Source organism: Buceros rhinoceros, unplaced genomic scaffold (assembly GCF_000710305.1).
Source record: "Buceros rhinoceros silvestris isolate BGI_N320 unplaced genomic scaffold, ASM71030v1 scaffold17933, whole genome shotgun sequence".
Taxonomy (NCBI): Eukaryota; Metazoa; Chordata; class Aves; order Bucerotiformes; family Bucerotidae; genus Buceros; species Buceros rhinoceros.
In genome coordinates, this window is record NW_010405886.1 from 26,748 (window position 1) to 49,535 (window position 22,788).

The 22,788-nt window shown below is 40.1% G+C and overlaps 1 protein-coding gene across 1 annotated transcript; it reads right to left on the reverse strand.

The window, feature by feature from the left end:
- Positions 1-4,161: 4,161 nt before the first annotated feature.
- Positions 4,162-13,156, reverse strand: HLCS (holocarboxylase synthetase (biotin-(proprionyl-CoA-carboxylase (ATP-hydrolysing)) ligase); the record flags this gene model as incomplete). Its single annotated transcript, XM_010133902.1, has 5 exons — positions 4,162-4,330; positions 4,832-5,045; positions 8,714-8,828; positions 11,936-12,096; positions 13,089-13,156. Coding segments are annotated over 5 exons (727 nt in total), but the record flags the coding sequence as incomplete, so codon positions are not given.
- Between the last annotated feature and the right edge of the window lie 9,632 nt (positions 13,157-22,788).

Consider the following 22,788-nt stretch of genomic DNA (forward strand, 5'->3'; position numbering starts at 1 on the left):
TTGCAGTACATACTATATTTGACATTTAATGTACTATAAAACACAAAGAACCTTTTTCATTTATCATCTTTTAGCCACACTGCATTTTAAAGGAAGACTCTTAGAGAACGGAAAACAACACGGAATCACTAATGAAACCCGCTAATGCAGGATACTCAAACACAGCATCAGTTTACAATCCTCCCCCGCAGATCTTTTTTCTCAGTTGTGTGCTACATGTCCGCAGCCGGCGGCACACGCCATCACGCTTTGACCTCTGTTCTTCCCTCAGTCCAGATTTAATTTCTTTGGTGTCTGATCACCGCGGTGCGTCCCTGCAGCATCTTATGCATGCAAATGCTTTTATCAAACCCGCTGCCCCCAGGAATCAGCTCTTTGTGGCACAATTCTTTTTCATGACAGATACTAAGCTGCACTTCAATTTTTTTTTTCCTTTTTTAATATAGAGCTACTATATATTCCAAAGCAGACACAGAAAGGAATTTTTTAGACTGTTGATGTCTCATGGCTGAATCAGAAAAGGCAAAGAAATTTTTTAAAATTACTGTACAATGAAACAGCAGCATAAAGAATTAAATGCTTTAACATTATTTCTAGGTAATAGCCCTTGAAAGTAGATTATATTTGTTGGACATATTTAAAAAAACGCTCTGAAGTCTTACAAAATCGTTTACTAGAAATGACATGTACTGCTTGAACTCTTAAATGTTAAGTACATTATTACTTTTTCAAATCTTTGGAAACAGCATCGGTGCTGACCGGACACAAACCGCTCACTCTTTCTGTACACGGACATGTGCCAACACACCCGGCCTGCTCAGCAGAAGTTTTCCTATCAACAAACAATCTCTACAAATATTTCCACAATGTGTAATGAGAAACGTTATAACAGAGGCCAGGAGGAAAAAAATGAAGTCACAGAACTACGGACACTGTAATAAATGTTTTTTGAAAGCACTTCATCAAGAAAATAGTTTAAGATATGACATCAGCCTCACAATGGAAGAGGTGTTTTACTGATCTAGACAGCTGAATGACATTAAACATTTTCAGTGCATTACTTCTGGAGCTGGAATTGTCTGATTCTCTCCATACCTACGCCCAGAGACACTTTACACCACATTTGTCTGCCCTACATAAAGAACAATAAATAACAGTGATTTTCACTCAAAAAATGTGGCTTTCTGGGTGTGCCAAGTTTGGCACAAAAAGAGTAAGACTACAGCCTGTGCTCGCCATCTGCTTTCAGGTGAGTGTGGTACGGGGAGGTTCACTGGCTTTCGACAGGAACAGCTGACAGATAGTCAGAAGGACCTTCTGCAGCTGCTCACTACGCAACAGGAATTTTCTTCTTTGTGACATTCTTCAGTTCCTCTGAAGGAAAGGTCAGGTTTGTAACAAATGCTGTTTCCTTGAGACAACAGGTAGCTTTACTCACACAGACTATGCCACTGAGGAGTGGAGGCAAAACGGCATGTTCCCACTGCACCCACCCGTGCTCCCGCACTTCCACACTTGGATAGTTCTCATTTGCAGAAAGGAAATTCCACAATAAGTTTCTCTCCAATGCAAAAATTTTCGGAATAATCTTACAACTCCGAGTTGGAACAAAGTTTCCATTAAGAAGGCTATGCAGAAATCCAAAATGGGAAATACTCCAGGAAATACTGCAGCACTTTGTTATTAAAAAAATCCATCTGCCTACTGCCTAGATGCTCTGGCAGTGGAGCTCACTAGCTCCAGGTTTGCAGGTCCATTCTGCCCTTCACATAGGAACGTGTTTTATCGTTTCCCCCCATCATTCTTCCACAGTACTTGTCCCTAGCGAAGGGAGAGCAAGTTTTAAGGAAGCAACTCACGTCAAAACCTGATGTATGTCCTGGTCATTAAAAGAAATCTCGACAGGCTCTCATCAGTCTATATCTGGAATACGAGTGAAATCAAAGGTGCTTTCTACAGGCACACCCTACAGTACCAAAACAGAGACAGGGTTTTAGCTCTTGGATTGATGTACAGATCTAAAGTTTTGTAAAACTCTGTCTCTGGAAAAGCAGTACCAGAGCTGTGCTTTCCACAGCTGACCTGAAGCAGCACACATTACTCATACGTTGCTTGAAGGACAAGGTAGAAAAGAAGTGAAGATGCACAAGGAATATGCGACTGTACGTATGCACACACACACACACGTTTTTAAGATGTGTATATAAAAACAGTTTCTTCTTTTTATATTAACTCAGATTCAAGTTTCATTTGATTGTAACATGCATCAATATTTGATTCTGAAATAAAGGTAGTTGCCAAAAATTAACAGCCCCAAGCAGTTTCGAAAGCATCTGGCAGGAAAAAGCACAAAACTGGTGTTCGTGTGTACCATTGTAACTACGCCAATTAAGAGCTGTCTACACTCCACTGTACAGTTCTATGAAATATTGGTGTGCGGTCTCATATGATGGGGGTCACAGGGGAGAACAAAACGGCAGGGCACAGACAACCAGGCACACAGACAAATCTACTGTGATATGGAGCATAAAATCCTAAATGTAATAGGGACAACTTAATTTCTAGCACTTGCTGCCAAACCACCTAAACCCTAATATGTGAGGATTACTCTAAATTACCATTACAGACTAGTTTCCTTGTTTTAAGACTTCTTGGCTTTGTAACTGAAACAATCTAACTAACATGTTCAGATTGTTTATGAGGTGAACTTCAACCTAAGAAATCCATTTCTGGCTACTAGACAGAAGTCCTTTGTGGAAACCAATTTGGTTGATCCACCTTCAGTAGGGACAAGGTAACGTAATAAGCAGTGCTGCCTTCTTGAGGAAATGAAGCTGGCCACATCACACCTACAGCAAACTTCTCCTTTGCAGACACCTGTTTGAAGTGCTGTGGTGGCCAAACCTCCTGGTGCAAACTCATCTTGCCCTGGAGAAAAACCCGACAAGCTGCCATCGTATGGAAGCTCCCGCATGCCTGCTTCATAATGCTTTCCAGTTATGACCAAGCTGTTCCATCTAAACTGTAACTGGGCAGCCAGCCTCCAAATCAAGCTACTTTCAGGTCAGCAGGTGTTAAACCTCTTGCTTTTAAAGGTTAGCAGCAAAACCAGATGCCCTGCTTTGGGAAATGGGGTGACAACAGAAACAATGGAAGAGAATTTGCACACGGGTTAACTGTGTGTTTACTCTTTTTCACTGCTTACAGCAGGGATTTTAAGGGCTGGGCATTTTCTCTTAATTATTCACTTAACTTCTTTGCCATTACAACAGAATCACTATTAAATTCTAAACTACTTAGGAGTTCCCTCTCCTGACACGGGATCCTATAATAACCTGGATAAGAGGACTGCAAAGAGGCGAGACACACTACTCCAGTGGGCTGTGCTCATCAGGGCTAAAGCCTCTTACAAGACTGTGATTCAAAGGAGATGATAGGAGATGATTTACTTAGGTCCAATTGACTAAGAGCAGAGTACAAATAATTTGGATAACAAACCACAGTTCTTACGTGCTGTTGGAAAACTCTCCAAGAACTCAAGGTAGTCATGAGAGAGTTGCAGACCTGAGACCAAAGCACAGGGTAGTAAAGTGTGGTGCAGGCCGACAGGGAGAAGAACCAAATCAGCAAAGCTCTACACTTCGGCCTGAAAACACAGTGGTAATCCCAGTATTCAGAAATATAAGATGAGCTTTTGCAGCTGTTTCCACTGCAGACAACACTTGAACCAGAATTTAGTTTAAAAAAATTAGTATAAATGTAAATATTGTGCTGAAGTATAGTAAAAACACAGAGACACAAAAAGGAAGTATTGTCACCTCAGTTTATCAAATACAGTGTGGAAATGAAGAGAAAGTTCCATCCTTTGTGAAGCATTCCTTTGCAATCAGGCTCCTTAAAGAGAATAGATGCTTATGAAGAATGGCAACATAGATGTGTTTTAAAATTAATATGCAAGAATAAAGGCCTTCAGTAATGAGGAAATTACCTCTTCTTTACTGTTGCAGTTAACCACATCAAAAAGCAAAGGTATCAGAAAATCAGAAGAAAAAACCCAAAACTGAAGCTACGAACTACCCTTCCCACCATTAAGCAAGTTTAGCTGCTTGGTGCCAAATACTAAAGAGCCTCCCTTTGCTCTTTAGGGAGCTCTGAGGACTACTAATGCTTTGGGACGATGAGGTTTCTCAGCATGTCAAAAGAGTTGCCATCGGGGTGCACAGACACTACACCTTTGCCTTCTTCATGGACTTGAAGGAATCCATAATCATCTATCCCGACTATCCACGCCATCGGGCCCTCCTGACTGTGGAGACGGACTTGCTTACCGCTGCAAATAAAGAGAACCCGGCAGTTAGGAATTAACTGGTGGACACTGTACAAACAATTAAAAGTAGCTTAGAGGACTGGTGTCTAGCAGAATGTTTTTATTTCCCAATTCACTGGTTCTTTACAGAAAATTACTTTCAGCAGCATTTTCTTCCTGCTTTCATTTCTTTCTGTGGAATTAACAGTGTCGGAGTTACCCCAAACAGTCTATTTTTTCTACAAAGGACATGAGTACGGCAGCTTCATCCCCAGCTAAATGAAACATTCCCAATTCCCTTTGAGAGGATGCATGTAAAAGACCTAGAAGCATTCTTTAGCTCATGCTAGTCCACTGATTTTACTACGTGCTATTTTTATTCTCCCTTAAAAAATTACATCCTACTTGGGAGTCCATTTTAATTATGTCACTGGTGTTAATGGCAGTCTAATAGAAAAAGGCAAAACACCCATGAATTCTCTCCAACTTCCTTAAAAGAAATTTTGAGAAGAACATTATACTTACCTGTGCACCCAGTACGTGTAGTAACGGGGAAGAACTCCATTGGGCCCCTTCTCCTGAAAAATATCGATAAGCCTCTCTAGCACAGTTACAGTTCTTGCAATAAGACAGTCCGCACTTAAAGGCTTCAGCTTTGACCCCTCTTCCTTATTTAATTTTGTGATAAGATCATTGATGCATATGGTGGGGTTGCTGTTATTCACATTAAATCCAAAGCCTGAAGAAGACAAACCAAAAGAAGACGACAGGATCAGTAAATCCGAACCCTTTGTTACCACCAGAAAGTCAGTACTTCATTAAACTGCTTGATACCATTATCTCTAAGGATGTTTCCAGTAGCTGTTTTTCTACAGCCTCTTGCACCTTCAAATTTTCCTATTTGAGTAATTACAAATCTCAGTCCAGATTTTACTTGTTCCTTACCCTTAAAACGCCTCCTCAGAACTGTAGGAGCAAACCCAGTGCAGTCTTTTAACAACACACGGGCCTGTCAATGAGGGTTAGGAAGTCACTAAGTGGTAACACACGTTGGGTACAACCCCACCAAAGTGAAGAATTCTTTTACTCCCTGGAAGACGACAGTTCGCCAGCTAATTAGGAGCGAATCATTGATCATACTCAAAGACACAGTTTTCTCCTTCAGCCTACCATTTAACTGAGGGATCTTTCTGTTTACTACAGATAGCTGATTGCCATTTCTGAAAATTTAGCCTTTTTACTCAGTTGATAAGCTTTGTTTGGCATGCTCTGAAAAGCCCAGAACTTTGCTGTGTAAAACTCCAGTTCGCTTAATCTATCTTACCACAGCATATCCTTTAGAAGCCTCAAGACTCTCACTGCGATTTCTCCAGCTAGAATAACGTTGGCAGAAAGCCTTCTTATTTAAACACGGCTCTTGGGGCCTTTTTTTGCAGCCTGCTGAAATAGGCTTTGAGGGATGTAAAGAAACATATTGTATTACCTGTTTATTTTTTTCTCCTAGTAATTTGGATTTTTCTTTCCTCAGACATTTGGGATAAAAGCTCTGCCTGTCACTCAAGTTTAGACATGATACACTTCATCTGCAAGAAGGTCCAGACGCACCGTTTTGTAAATTTGCTATTAACGAGACTATTCATATATGGAAGTAACTCACACCATGAGAAGAAGGATCTCTTCAGTGAAAAGGAGCTTTTGACTTTAAACTAGTCCGAGAATGCAGGCAAAGAAAGCCACAGTGATACCAGTCCCAATACACTGATCCCATGGAAATGAGGCAAAATGTATTATTGGAAAGAGGCAAAGGAAAATGAACTGCAGAATATGATGTGCCATGCCACAACCCCAACTCAGCTGTTACACTCCAATACAGAACAAGTGCAGAGAGAGCGACCATGGCCACTACGCTGTGATTGGTACTGTCGGGGTGCACAGGAGGGCCTAGGAGTTCATCTGCAGGCTCAGGGCACTCAGCTGGTACGCATGGAGATCGCTACTCAGCAATCCAAAAAATGAGACAGACACCAGAGGCATACTGAGATGATGAGCTCAACTGAGGCAGAAGTGTCTGGGATAAATGCAGTGGGAAAACGTATCCAGCTAATTTGAAAAATATTAGATGCTCAGGACTCTTCAGGCATCTCTGTATTGCCCGTGTGAGAAGAGTGAAATCAAACATTTAGCACTCATCTTCCAGTGTGCTGATGTGGCTAATACATCTTCCAGTTCTAAAGCCAGCCTGCCTTCAGCATCTGTGCGCTACTGGGACGTGCCTTAGCTGCACACAGTGGCAGACAGAGCTTTTGCAGGTCAAGCACATTGGCTGTCCCTCGCATTCCACTCGGTTTTGGCTACCTATGTCATTTCTGAGTCTGGCCCTTACATTACTGAAGCATACTCCTCTGCAGAACTCTTCTTTCAAAAGTCCCACAACAATTAAGTTCTTTTTTAAAAAATATTTTTTTAAAAACATGTTTCGGAGTATGAACATGAGCTCTGTCATCTGTCAGGCCTTGAGCATGTGGTGCAGGTGAAAAGGCAGGCTTACCCTTTGCCTTGTTCTTCTGAGGAACTTTTCAGAGCAGCGAAGCTTTGTAGATGATCTTTGATTGTTACGCTCATATATGGGATATTCTTAACGAGTGCCATGCAAACAGTGAGGTCTAGGTAAGGGATCTGCATGACTGTAGAAAGTGGGTGATGCTTATCTTTCCTGTGATAGCAGTCTGACCTCATTACCACTTTCTAATACAAGAAGTTAGACGTCGTGAGTCACCGCTACAACTCTCAGTGACATACATCACTGAAATGATGGAAAAGGTCCTTACGACTACTATGTAGGCAAGTAAGTTTCAATCTTAGAAGTTTCCTCTTGAAAGAAACTTGTTGAAAATGTTAATCTTTGTATATACCTCAGACCTATCACCACCAAGATGACTCCTACGGACATCGGAGAGTATGCACACCGGAAGTCTCCACTGGAACCAGATTTTGTTGTTTAGAGTAAGAAACACAAGGTCCCAACCAAATATGTAATGTCCAAAGAGATACTTGATATGATGAGCTATTTTTGGAGCCATTTTTGCTTTTCCTGTGTTAACCAGAACAGGCTCTGGACAAACATATAGAAACAGTAAATGGTTGTCAGGGCACAGAGACTGAGACACTTTTTAAGTTTCTCAGTGCGACCTCCGTTCTGTAAGTGCAGACTACATGTCGATGTAGATTACATGTACAGAATGGAGGCTGAAACAGCTGAACAGAAAATCTAACGGCTGGGTGTGTTTCACAGAAGGAGATGATGACTACTAAAACTGTTTTGCTTGTTCATAGTTTAAAGTTTACAGCACCTTGACAGAAACAATACCATGCCCAAAAGATTCTTTACTTATCTACTGTGCTACATTCAAACATACGCCAAATATCACCATCTTCTTTAACATTTTAGACTTGCCAAGGAACTTCCACTTAATTTTTAGACACAAGAGAATCATTTTTGGAACCAGAACCTAGAGCTCTGCTGGCAGGTTTCTAAACATGTCTGACAGATCTGTCCTGCTGCTGGTTAGCGGAAAAATTTGCCTTAACGTATAGCAGGATGATTATCAGACTTGAAATGATAAAAAAAATCTCAATTCTTATTTGTGCACCTAAATGTCTTGCCCTGTTTCAGCACTGGGACTTCCTAGAAAAATACACGTACAGTCTTTTGGGGATTGGCTGTGCTACCTTTCTGGAACTCGCTTTCCAGGTAGACTGGTTTGAATTCACAATGAACGAACAGATTGCCACTGTGCTCCACGACCCAGCTTTCTCAATTGCTTTGTGAATTTTACTTTTTGAGAGAACTAAAGTGACTGATTAATCAAATCATTAATTCGCTGCTGTTTCACTAGCAATATTCCAGTGTCTAGAAAGGTATCATCAGAAACAAGTTACGAATACATTTTAAAATGATGAAAGAAGAAATGAAAACATTATTATGTGTATGGGGCTCTTTTTCTCCTGATTTAGAAGCACGTTCTTTATTTAATTACTGGTTAAGTTCCAAAAAAAAACCACCAACTTCTTTTGGAGAAAAAATGGATACATTTTCTGGTATATTCCACTGGTTTTGCAATAGATCAAGGAAGACATCTTCCCTCTCTCCTATAACGGTCTTTCTTTGAACTCCACTACATCAACTGAGATGCTTGCCTTTACATCTTCCTGGTCAAGCATATGGAATTATTAAGAAGAATGGTAACATGTACTTTTTGTGCTTCCTTTTGATTTAATATAGTGCTTTATTTCCTTATGCCTGCTGTCATTATTTGCTCTTGTCCTTATCATTTGAACTTACAAAGACGTTAATAACAAATTTCTTCAGAAAAAAAGCTATAGAAAAGCTTGAAAACAGACATTTACCAATAAGTATATGAAATGTTGTTTCAATAAGGGTGGAGTTTACCAGAACTCCACCAAGCTTCATGAGATCACTGTAGTAAATATCATTTGGCCATTTCACTCGCAGATCAATATCCTAAAGAAACAAAAACATACATTTAGAAACACTTTACTCTTCAATACCGATTACAAGAACATGGCTCTTTCATCACTCCGTATTCTGTATTTTCTGCACCTCTTTGCCACTCCGAATGTGATACTGTCAATTGCTCTTCATAACGAGAACCTATTTAAGTGCTCCACAAATGTTACCAAAAAAGTCACAGTAACATGGTTAACATGGTTTACAAGGGAGACTGGCAGCTGTCAGAGAAAAGTGTCTATTTACTAAAAAAAGAACAAAAAAGAGTATGGCAGATAATAAAGTTTTAGAGTGACCAAATGGAGGACTAAAGATGCTAGAGATTTTCAGTCTCAAAATTGTGAGGTTTCAGAGAATTCATCTCCTTCATTCATGAGTGCCTATTAAAGATTTAAAAATCTATTCAAGAAAGATGCGAACTGTGGCAGCCACTGCAGCTCACTGCTGATAAGCAATCAGGGTAAGCCCACGATAACATCCACTCCATATTTGAGGATCCTTGCAGAAACCAGCCAAGGAGACAATGGCATCTTGAATTTCAGAAAGGAAATTTAGCAGACAGGAGAAAGTCCAGTTTACAACTATGTAAATACTTCGGTAATATCCTAAATATATTCATGCTTTCAGCAGCTACGCTCAAGCAACACCATGGAGCTGGAAACACAAACTGTGCTGTGTGACATTGTTCCAGCGCAATAGAGAAGTTTTTGTTGAAATCACAGAACTGAACTGCACTTTGCACTGGCTACTTAAACGCAAAAAGAAAGCAAATGTGCTTCCTGTAGTTTGAAAAACTGCATATGACTGTATCCCTGGAGACAAATTACAGGAGGTGCTCCAGGACTACAAGAGTCGCATTCCCTCCTATTGTAGATTATGAAATCCCTTTACAGGATGTGTGAAAACTCCACCTGGGTCCATGTCTACTTTCGTGACAGATTTAAAGGCCAGAGAGGAGTCCATTGCACTTATTTTGACAGGAAATACTACCTGATTTTGCTATCAAAGCATTCTAAGAGAATACCACCAATTCGTATTCAACAACTGGACTGTTCACACTGGGGAAAGATTTACAGAAGACTCTTGAGACGTTTGAAGTATGACACAGTTAAACAGTGTTATCAGTGTTAAGAGATCTTCCAAAGAGCTATTCAGTAGATCATACTTAAGGAAAATGTACACTTCTACAGACACTAGCTCTGCAGCTGAAGTGGCAGCAAGCCTGAAGAACAACCAAGTCAGCTGGGTATTCTCACAACATAAACTACACAGCAGAAACTTTGCCACAAAAATGGAGTTACAAGGTGCTGCACAACTATCCGTGTGTCAGAGAAATGATGGGTGTCACAAAAGACGCTGGAAGTGGAGCGCACTCTTATCTTCACTTACTGGAGAGGTTTGTCTGCTGTTCTCAGAATGGGAAAGTAAAGCGTTCTCTTGATATAAGGCCCATTTGCGCCTGCAGCACAAACATCTGACAGTAAAACTTCCAACTGAGCGGTCAGATTTTCTCTGTGAGGACCCAGAACAAAGGCCTCAGTTGCTGCCTGTTCAGCACAGTCACCTTTTTCCTCTTGAATGGAATAAATTTATTACAATCCTAAAAATGATGAGTGGCTGATAAACTGAGACACAGGTATTTCAGTTTTTTGAATGGAAATCCTGAAACGGACTTGGAGCATAGCGAACGACATTAAAGTGCGCTGAAGTATCATTAAGGTTCCAACACTCCCCCACAGAGTTATGAAAATTTGGAGGAGAGAATGAAACCTCATCTACAGATTAGCCCACTGTTTGCAGCTGCTGCAGTTTCCATGTCACGGGTGTCATAAAGAAAATGACTGCATTACTGAGTCGAACAGGGAAATTTAAACAATGAGTTTGTGATAAATCTTTGAATTTCCTTGCTTTGAGTCCAGACCCTTAACACTGGTTTCACCCATTTTCTAAGGTGGATGTACTATCAAAGAGATTCAGTAGCTCTGTCTTGGTCATAGGAAGTTATATATTGTACACGTGCTATGTACACTAAAAGTATTGCTGATACATACTATTTTTATATTAATATTTAGTACTTCAGTCACCTTTTTCCTCTTGAATGGAATAAAATAAAAATTTCCCCAGTATATGAGGGTAGGCGTATAGAAGCAAAACCACCTCCATTCATAAATTAACTCCTTCCCCAGTCAGACTCGTATTTTATAAAACTAACTCTTGTCCCTTCTATTCTAAATGGTTAATTTATTCACTCTAGCCAAACACTTTATATTGCAAATTTTAGCCTGAAGCATTTTGTTTTTATAGTCAAGTTATGAAGCACTGAACTTAGAAGGTTTTAATAGGAAGGCTGTCAGACCCTAAACTACAGCAAAGCTACTGGGTGCCACTATAATAAAGTTCATGTGTAAATGTGTATAAGTCATTGATTTTCTGTAATATAGGAAACACATGCTTTAGTTAACTACTTCTGTAAAATACCAAAGTTTTATAGTTAGCAAATATTAGGAAATGGTAACATTAAAAATGAGATGTATGAGGTGATGAAGAAGACTGGTTCTTCATTTTAATACTGATGACAGGACACTTGATTCCCTCTTGAGGGCAATACTCCTAAGTTCTTGCTTTAGAAATCAGTTTTCAACCTTAAACAAGGGTTGGAAAAATCCTTCAAAAGCGATAAAGTGACTACTGAAACAGCACCAACAAAAAAGCAGAAAAGAATTTGTCAGTTTTATTCATTTTTCTCCCCTCCCTCTTCCCCAACTCCTTAAAAAATCAAAACAAATTAACTCAATTGTTAGACAAACAAAACTGACATTTTCTTTACTGCTGAAGACTGAGACTTAAATTTCATACGATTATGAGTGAAATGAGCGTAGTATACTTAATCAGTTCAGTAAAAGACAGTATTCATCATATGTGTACTAGATTTCTTAAAACATATAAATAATCAAGCAAGTATGAAGGCTGAATTTACCACTATATTAAGCACTGAAGAACTACATTATGTATTCAGTCATTCTATACATGGAAGACATAGTTAGAATCTGAGTTTAATGAAAAGGGAAACAAGAATTACGAGATAAAATTAAATGACATACCTTATATCCTGGTATTGATCTAACTGCCTCTACCACTGCCAAGGACACCAGGTGTTGAATAAAAGGAATTCTCTGGCCCAAGTTGGAATGTAGAGGTATGGTGATATGTAAAGTGGATAGCGCGCAGCCCACAGGACTGAGCCAGACATTTCCACCACGACCTCAGGAGAGAGAAAAGCAGTTAACTTCAACTCAAGAAAAAGATATTTATAAGAAAAAGATCACTTTGTTAATAAAGACAACTACAAAAGAGAACAATTCAATACTATCCAGCCAAGAATCTACCGTAAGTCCTGTAACGGAGCTTCCAAACTCATTTTGAAGGAAAAATGGTTAAAGCACAAAGCTTTTTCTTAAAAAAACCCCGGCAGGTTGTTTAATGTGCGTGCTGCTACTCAGTTTCCTAGAATGTCCTAAAATGACTTGCTTCCAGGATTTTCCTGGTGTCTGGTAACATAGACATTTAAAAAAATCCTGCTTTGCTTAAGTGAAGAAGTATTTGTGAAATGCTCTGCGTGCATAGAGAAATTCATCCACACCGTGAGCCACTTTGGCACAAGCTAGATCTATACTGAAAGCCAGGTAAGCATTTTCACGTAGGTCTATGCTCAGAAGAGCTTAATAGGCTGGGCACAGTGTTCTTCTCATAAAATGAACGTAGCCTTCAAATCAGTGCCAGCACCTTCCTGGGAAAGGGACAGAAGTTGCTTACATTTATCTGCAAAAGATTGTGAACACCCACATGACAGTTCAGGCAGCTCCTGCAGACTCAAGAAACCTCTACCTCAGAGAAAGTCAAGACCCAGTCTTGTTCCAGTTAAGTCAAAAAGGAGGTCAGGAGTCTGACTTGTATTACACTAAATGTAGTGATGGCAGTTTCCACGACTGGGGAGACTTTTTGGCAGAAACTAGAAGACCACTAAATCATTTCTGCAAAAGCCACCAAACATCATGAAAATGTTTACTTTGGTCTCTATTAACTTAGGTTTTAAGTTTGAATCCACAGTTCAAGCAGGAGGAGAACACAATTATTCTATAGATTATATTATAAAAAATACTCATAATGTATCTTTAAGGCAGCTAGGTGACATTAAAATGTCCTATTTCGTATGTTTAACACACATTTATTACAACTAGAAGGAAACATACTCACCTTTCCCTTGCGTTTGTCGAACAGCAATTGCTATTAAACCCATCTCCTCAGGCAACTCAAACATTAACCTGCCAGTGGGGAAAAAAAACACTCCATGCTTATCAGCTGGAACACTAAGCTACATTCATGAAAATCTAGGCTTAAATATCAGGTAATATTTTACATTAACATTGCACCACGATTTATCCGTTTTCAGTTAACATTTATTCCTGACCAAAAAGCATTAGAATATATATAAAAAAAAAGATTAACTGAAAAATGATAATGTAAAACATTACTGTATCTATTACGCTGGAAAAAGTTACAGCCATAGTTCATATAAGGTGCCTTCTGATAACACACGTTTTGTATTTCTTCACATTTTCTTGAAGTGCTTATTTTTTCCATGTCACTATCTTTAGTAAGTGACAACTAGCAATTCTAAACATTTGTTTCTACTTACAGCAATTTTTTGTTCATACTACAGAATATAAGAGCAGCAGTTTCTGATTATTTAGAAAACCAATATGGTGGCAATAAAGCAGTTTAAAAGATACACTATCCCCTGAGAACTAATTATGATTTAACTACAGTAAATAAATCTACACCTTCTGAGAACTCTAGAGAACACTGGCTTATTTTAGGCTTGTGTTCTGCTTTTAAAATAGTTTCACTTAAAAGAATACTAACTTTCCTCAGGGGATAAGTGGAAAGTGCACTTTAACACCACCAAATGAGTCAATGCGAGACTTGAAAAAAGAAGAAAAAAACCCTACTGTGAGAACTTTGTTCCAGCCACTTTAAAACAGATCTGAACTCTACTACGAACCTCCTCCATTTCACATTTCAGGAAGTTAATAACAGATAAAACAGATATTCAAGATGCTGCCAGCAAGGTAAACCAAGAAAGTGATGTATAGCCTGTAAGCCTACTCCTAACGCGGGCACAACCACCACGTTCACTCACATTAAAGCAATCTCGTCTTGGAGATGCATACAGTCCAAACCAGCAAACCGTACCGTTCCAAATTATTTCCTCTGAATTTCAGATTCGTATGAAAGGCTTTTCAAGTTCTGCAATCAAGAAAGTGTCCATGGGCAGCAAGGACCATCTGCAAGCAGAATCGTCCCCCCCAATGCCCACAGACACACGTCTTCAGGCAGGTGACAAGCTAAGGAACTATCCATCCCTTCTTCTTTGCAGGTTGAAAAGCAGGACCTCAGTAACTCTTTGGGCTGTATCGGTAGCAAAATGCAAGTAGGATCCCCAAGGTTTCATAATATCTCTCAAACGGCTGGCTTGCTTTCATGATGATCAAAATGGGAAGTTACTGGAGGACCAAGGAAAATCTGGACCTCAAATGCCTTTGTTGACGAGAAATACTTGAACCCAAACTGACAGCCTCTACGAGGCTTCGCGATATTTTCTCACTAAATCAGTGAGACATTGTCAAAAAGTAAGAGCCAGAAGATCTCTTTGCCAGTCCCCTTCCTAGTCACATGATTACAGCTCAACAATTCTTTCCTTCGGATTACACACTGAGACCAGGCTCACCTATCTACCCCCAACTTTTAACATTAGAATTATACCTCTTCTTACACTAGAACCTAGGGGAAAATCCTCTGTAGCTCATGAGGCTGCAGCCCTGTCTTCTGGGAACAGCATGATTTCAGTTACAACACCAAGGTCATGGGTTTGCAGCATGAATATCTAATTTAAATGTGGAAGCACAGTGAGGAAAAGATTATGAGTTTCGTTGAAATGCACTGATTTCTGTAACTTCTCTATTCACATATTTGTTCTTAAATAGGCAAGAGAAAGAGTCATGTTCTGCGTTGATGGGAGGAAAATAATCGGAGCAAGAAGAAAAGCTAATTATGAATCCAAAACACAGGCTTCTAGAACAAAGAGATAAGATTAACAGAGCACATGAATGCAGCTATTAGAGGCTTGGCAGCAGGTAACAACATATTAAATACAGAGACCAAATTTGTACTTTTAAGAGCCGTGAAGAAATTCTTTAATGGACACAACATGGGTAAGTTGTTACTACCCAGACTGACACAGCTTAGAGACAGATAGATTTATTTTTACTACTTCCTTAGATTGTGCTGGAATTACCATGAAACCTACAATAATAAAAAACTCCACATAACCACGCACCAACCACCCCCCCACCCCCTCAAACTTCAGAGCTTTGTAAATTGTGTAAGCTTGTAGGTTTTTTTCCAGGAGAAACAACTTGGATTTTCCTTACCAGAACGAGTAACCATACATGTGCTTTTTTACATACTGACTTCCCTTCTTTTCTTTCAACTTAATCAGTTGCAGATTTAACGATTTCATTTTTCTGCAGACTGACTTAATCACAGTGCTCACCACATTTTCCTCAAAAATTTTTTTCCTTCAAGAAATTCTCTTACTTTTTTGTGCTCTTTAACTAACTTGCTCTACATATTAAGTCGAAAGACCACACTGAGATACAAGAGTGGGGAAACATGAAATGTCTGAAGACAAATTTACCCATCAGAAAGAATATCAGATGGGGCCTACAGAACACTAGAATTTTATGTAAATTTTTCTTTTCAGCTGTGAGCATTTTTGTGGTATTTTCCAAAACGTGAGCAAGGCACTTCTGGTATTCAGGAATATTAAACCAGCTGAAATATTGAGAGAGAGATTCTAGGACAAATTTTTATATAAATCCCCTCCCCCTGCCCTGTAGTGCGTACTATGAATGCTGTCAAGAGTAATAAATAATACTTAATTGTTTTATAGAAATTTCAAGTCTAAGGAGGACTCTGTCTTCATGGCTAGTCAACACAATGACTTTTCTTCCTGCATGAACGTAAAATGGGAATTGAATCCACAAAAACTATGTTTGAATAATGTTAATGGCCTGACAACTATAAATTTCATTGATGTTGTGGGTTTAAGGTTGAAACTCTCATTAATGCATCCTGCTGTGTTACAGTATTGCAGAGGTATTACAACAGGCAGCATTACATTCCAGATGTTAAAATACCTGGGCAAAAGAGGGTTAAGTTATGAACCGATTTCTCCCTTCACTTCCCTGACAGTTCCCTGTCTAAAAATCTTGCTCTTAAATACCTTGTTTATAGAGTATTATAAAAGCAACATAAAAAACCTTTCAATTTTCAGTCAAATGGAAAGGAACATGCCTTTTGACCAGTTTTTTTAATTATAATTTTGGACAAAAAGGTGCCCTGAACACTTGCGTTACTACTTTATATCCACTGTTTCTGTCCATTATGCCCAATTTGAAAATCAGCAGTATGTCTACCAATATTTTTCCTAAACTCTCCCCCATTGCCCTCCATCTTCTTTGCAGAGCCCTCAGCTGCATGCGGCTGTGTTTGATTCCAAGCTCTGGGTGTTGAATAGCCTGCCAGAGGTTGTGCTGGCCCAGCAGAATAGGTAATTCCTGAGCTCAGACTGCAGACTCCTTGCTGGTAGCACTGATCTGTGTGTCTCTCTCTCTCAACTGGTAGCCTGTTTTCATGAGAACATGAATGTTTGAAGGAGCTCCAAGACACGGAACAGAAGTCGTCTGTAAAACAGGCAGTAGACCTACTGGCAGCTGGCTGGCCATGATGAGAGGAGAAGCCACCAAGAATGACATCATGGTGGGACTCTGCTGCAGACCATCTAATCAGGAGGAGGAAGTGGAAAGTCTTTTTGAGCAACTTGAGGACATCTGCAGATCACAGATCCTGATTCCTATGGGAGAGTTCCACCTCCTGATGCCTGCTAAAAGGCAAAGTGCGATGCAAGCAATCCATTTGACTTGTGTGGAATGCTAGGGACAAGCTCTTAACAGAAATATCAGATGATCAACTGGAGTGATCAGCTCCATCTGCTACAAACAAGTATTGTGGAGGTGGTAATCTGTGGCAGCTTTGGCCATAGGAACCATAAACCAATGCTGTTGGGGATACTGAGAGGAATGAGAAAGGCAAGAGTACAAACCTTGGATTTCACAAGAGCAGAATTCAGTTTATTCAAGGATCTGATAGATGGCATCTTGTAAGAGGCAGCTCTGAAGGACAAAGGAGCTCAACAGACCTGGTCTTTAAAGACAACCTCCCACAGTCAGCACAATGGTCCATCACAACACTGAGGAAAACAAGGGGATGAACAATGGAACTGCTTTGGCTAAAAAGGGAATTAATGAGTGTAAAAAGAACATACAAAAGAGATGGAAGCAAGGAGAAATGCTACAAAGGAGAAATACAGGGTACTGTCCAGACAAGTAAGGATGACGTTAGGAAAGTGAAGCTCAACTATAGCAGGGATTGGCAAGAAACAGCAACAAAAACTTCTACTGCTAAATGATGGGAATAAACATGGAAAATGTGGGCTTGCAGATGACAGAGGAAAAAGCACAACAGACACACATTAGGCTGAGTTACTCAGTGCATTCTTTCCCCCAGTCTTCTCCAACAAGGTCTCCCAGGCCTTTACACATACAGACAGGGTTCAAGGAGAAGAGGAAATACCAACAGTAGAAAAGCATTGACCTCATGAATCGTTGAAGAAATCTTGACTCATACAAGTCCGTGAGAGCAGATAGGATGCATCTGATAGCACTGGGAGAGCTGGCTGACAGCACATCAAGGCTGTCTTCTGTCATCATGATTATGGAGATCAGGGGAAGTCCCAGATGAATGGAGAAGGGCAAATGTTGCAATCATCTTTGAGATGGTCTTTCACAGCACCATTGTATCCAAGTTTGGCTGCTGTGGTCTAGATGGATGCACACCAGATGAGCAAAAAGTGTCTGAATTCTGGGACTGAAAAGTAATAGTTTCTACTCTACCTTGGATACAACTGCTGTTCCTCAGGGGTTTATCCTGAGATCTACCCTATTTAATGTTTTAATATCTTTATCAATGACCTGTAAGAGATAATATGACGTGTATTAATCAAGTTTCCGAATGACATTGAACTCTGAGGATAACTAAGCACTGGAACAGGATGCCCATAGGGGCTGTGGAGTATTTCTGCCTTTGGAGGTGTTCAAGATCTGACTAGAAAGTGCCCTGAGCAAGCCGGTCTGAATTCATCGTTGACCTGGTCTGAATTCATTGTTGACCCTGCTCAAAAGAACGAGGTTGGACTAGAGACCTTCAGGGATCCCTTCCACTCTCTGTGATTTTTTGACTCCAGGAAATGCACAGAAACTTGGTATCGCTATTTGGTGTTTCTAGTTGTCCTTTAAGTTTGGCCGAAATCAGTTGGAAACTAGCCATTAACAATTCACAATTTAGCCCAAAGGCTATTCACTGGAATTCCCTATCCCAAATAAGATCACAGATTTTCACACTCTCTTACTAGCCTAAATATTTAATTTTATCCATCTTCCATTTTCCATGCAGCATTTTATACGTGAGGTGCAACATGCAGGCTCCCAAAAGGTTGCGTCTCACAGTTGAGACAGGTAGAACACCACCTATATTGTTAATCCTACCGAGTGAGTCTTGCTTAAATAATAGGAGTCTTACTGCTCTGCAGTTATAACTTTGCCTATCATCATCATCATGGCTTGGCTTCGCGAATGAAGATCTGGGAAGGGCTCTTCCCACGCTCACTGCAAGCGATGAGTGCACCCTTCGGTCCTGCGCAGTGGATTTTTAGGTGAGGCGCAGGGTGCGCGGAACTGGCTCCACCCTTTACACCTGAGGTTCATCTGCCAGGGCCTAGCGAGCTTGGATGGTGACAGCGAAGTCCTCGGGTCGTAGGTTTGGTTAGAGTGTCCTTCTCTGAGATGGAGCCTTACAAGGCTAAACAAGCTCCATCTGCCCGGGTTTGCAGTCAGAGTTGTCCTTCTCCTAGGATGGTGCCCGAAGGTTAGTGAGCCCATCCTGCCCGTGGACACACTGTGTCTGACCCTTCAGCTGAGACCTGTCTGGCTTGGGAGACCCCACCGGAGGCACATGCCACCACCAGCACAGCTCTCAACCTCACAAGGGCACGCAAGCTCCTTCCCCACGGCAAGGGGGTGCCCGTGAAAGAGTCGCTGCTCTACCTCTGGACATCACAGACCCGGGCACGGGGCAGCCAGGGCCTGCCAAGAACGGGAGTCCTGGAGGGTAAGATAAAGTCCTACGTCAGTGACAAAAAGCATTTTTGAGAGATTACAATATCCCAGACTTGTGGAAGACTAAAAAAGTCCAGAACCTTGGACTGCTAGTTTCTTGTACCCTACTTCAATAAACACTACAAAAATAAGATTGTCCTATACTAGTCACAACATGTTCAGCAAGGAAGAATGTACTGGTACTATGAACGACAGAGGTTAGCAACGTCTATATACTTTGGCTAGTTGGTTAGTCCTTGAGAGCAGTGCACTAATGACAATATAGTTTCAACAAGACCACAGTATATAGGAAGACTGTGAGTAGGGCAAAGTGATGTGAGTTATTTTTCAGCTGGATCAATAATCTGGCTCACCATAAATGAACACTACCAGTGGCAAAAGGGAAACAACAGTAAAAGAGGCCAGTGGATAGATGGGAAGACCAAACCACCTCTCCCTTACCACCCATGTACTTATGCTTGATTTAAATTACCATATTAGGCTTCAGAACAGCACACACTTTGCTTCTGGAATTGCTTTAAGAATCAGGCCTCCTGAACAGGCAGAGTAAAATTCTACCCTTAAATGCTCATTTTTTCAGCTGACGGCATTTTTCAGCTGGTAATTTTCTTGTCTCTCTATTTTTATACCAGATATTTTATAATTAGTCCTTTGTATATGTTTATAGGCTTTTCCTCTTAAAAAAAAGAAAAAGAAAAAGAGAATTTTAAAACACAGTACCATACAGCCAAAGGTGTCAGGAAACATACCCAAATAAGAAAGGACTCCAAAAAATTGGTTTGCCAACAAAATGCCAGTAAAATTTGAAACCTGGGTTCAGACACACTGGTAATGTTCCAAAACTGAAAACTTAAAGAACTTCTTTATTCAGTAAAGCAGCTTCTCTGTGAATATCATCAAGACCACAAAGTTACTGTAAAGGAGGTAGTTTCCAAGGGAGATGTGAGGAGAGTTTGGGAATTTAAGTTGCTTCAATTTTTAATTTAAAAGCAAAAACCTCTACTGTTTTGAACAACTTAATTTTTTTCCTACTCTTTTTTTTCCTAATCTTTTCAATTCATGACCTTTTTTTATTTGAAAAAGCCACCTGAAACATACTGAAACATTAACATAGGACAAATAGAAATGAAACATATTTCATTAAAAAAATGAAGTCCAGTGCCAAGATTTAAGAAACAGAATAGTTACGGGAATGCAGTGAAACATATTTATCATATCAGGTTAAGAACAGAACCTTCAAAGTGGAATAAAAAGTTACAAATGTATTGATCAAACCCAGACCTAACCACTCTTGTCTGAAGTAAAGCACAGTATGGATGCTGGAAAAAATGTAAAACATACAGATCAATGCAGCCTGTAGTAATGTCACTTTTAACAGCAATTTCATCACACTTCAGTAGATTCACAAGCTGGAGAAGTGGGTCCACATGAACAGCATGAGGTTCCACAAGGCCAAGTGCAAGGACCTGCACCTGGGCTGGGGCAAACCCCACTATCAATACAGGCTGGGGGATGAAGGGTTTGAGAACAGCCCCACAGAGAAGGACTTGAGGATGCTGGTGGGTGACAAGCTGACGTGAGCCAGCAATGTGCGCTCACAGCCCAGAAAGCCAATCGCATCTTGGGCAACATCGTAAGAAGTGTGGCCAGCAAGTCAAGGGAGGTGATTTTGCCCCTCTATTCCACTCCTTTGAGATCCCTCCTGGAATGCTGTGTCCTGCTCTGGGGTCCCTACCATAAGACATGAACCTGCTCGAGCAAATCCAAAGCTGGGACACTCTGGTGGCCTGAAGCACCTCTTCTATGAGGACAGGCTGAGAGAGCTGGGGTTGTTCAGTCTGGAGAAGGCTCCAGGGAGACCTTACTGCAGCCTGTCAAAATTTAAAAGTGGCTTATAAGAAAGACAGAGACACTTTTAACCAAATCCAGTAGTGACAGGGTAAGTAGTAATGTTTTCAAACTAAAAGAGGATAGTGTTACACTAGATATAAGGAAGAAATTTTTTACAATGAGGGTGTTGAAACACTGGTACAGGTTGCCCAGAGAACTGGTAGAAGCCCCATCCCTGGAAACATTGAACATCAGGTTGGACAATGGGGCTCTGAGCAACCTTATCTGGTTGAAGGTGTCCCTGCTCACTGCAGGAGCGTTGGACTGGATAACCTTTACAAGCCCCTTCCAACCCCAAATGTTCTACGATTCTACAAGAGCGTACAAGTTTGGTCACTGAGAGGAAACCTCAAAGTAACGCCATACACTATGGCAAGAAACAGCACGGTTTCAATAAGGTGGCAAATCTATTTTAAATAAGCATTGGATTCACTGACTGACAGTGCGAGGCATCACAAGCATTAGGTCTCAGAAGTAATCCATCATGATTCCAAATGTATACAATACTACTTCAAGTCACCTCCCCGATAAAATAGCAAACCGAGAACTTTTTGCAGATGCAGCAATTTTAACTTGATATTCTGGCCAATTTCTAGCCTGAGTAATTACATTTCCTTATGAAAATTTATCTGCAATTTACAAAGACACTACTTCATTTCCTGTCTTATACAAGTTGTTAAACAGTTACCACTTTTCACCAAAGAAGTGATGAAGTTATTCCCAAGTAGCTACTCAAACAGGGTTAATGTAGAACTAAAGATGCTGGATATACCATGTAAATTGAAGTGAGCATGAAAAAGAATTCTGTGTGGCAGAAACTAACTCCCCTCCCCAGAGGCTTCATGCAGGTTTCCACTGCAAACTGGGAAAAATTAAAGCATTTCAATAAAAAAAAAAATCCACTCCTTGCTAAGTAATGGGAGGAGACCTAAAAAATTAGGAATAACATTTATTTTCCTTAGAATCATAATTTTTCCTTTATTTTTTTGCTATTGAAAGTTTCATCAGAACCAATCATGCTTAAAATCACAGAAGTAATTTACAGTTAAGAGAGTACTCTAAAAGCCTTTGAATTTTCTTCTGTGATTTGCTTTTGCCTTTTATTTTATGCCTGCAACACACACTGTGCTCCAAATTTAGGCCCTGGTGGTTTATGATAATGGTAATGTGGTTGTTGCTATAAACCTAAGGATGTAATAAATTTCTAGTGTTTCCAATCAATTGCTAGCTGAAAAATCATTTTATTTTCTCTCCTCTTTCTAAGGGTACACTCAATAGTTCTGCTATACTAAAACAAGAGGTAGCGTATTTTTACATTGTTTTGACATTTCTTGTGGTCTGCAGATTGGATTTTATCTTTGGGGGACCTGTTGGTTAGTCTAACACTATTTCTGAAAAATATTTTAAAGTAAAAAACAATCAACTAAAATTGCATGCAAATTTCTTTGTTACTACCACTGTTTTCCTTGACCAAAAGCACCAGAATCTCAGTTTTAACACATTCTCCATGTGCCTCTCCCACCATGTAATTCAAAAATACAGACAGAACTTCCTGTAAGTTCTAAATGCTCGTTCATATTCTTATTTCTATGCTACGGGCTACGCTGTACAACGTATGTTACGAGCACTGTCATGAAGATTGTAATTTAACACGTTACTTAGCACAAAATCAGATCTTCATAGTTTTGCCCAGGTATTCCAACTATTAT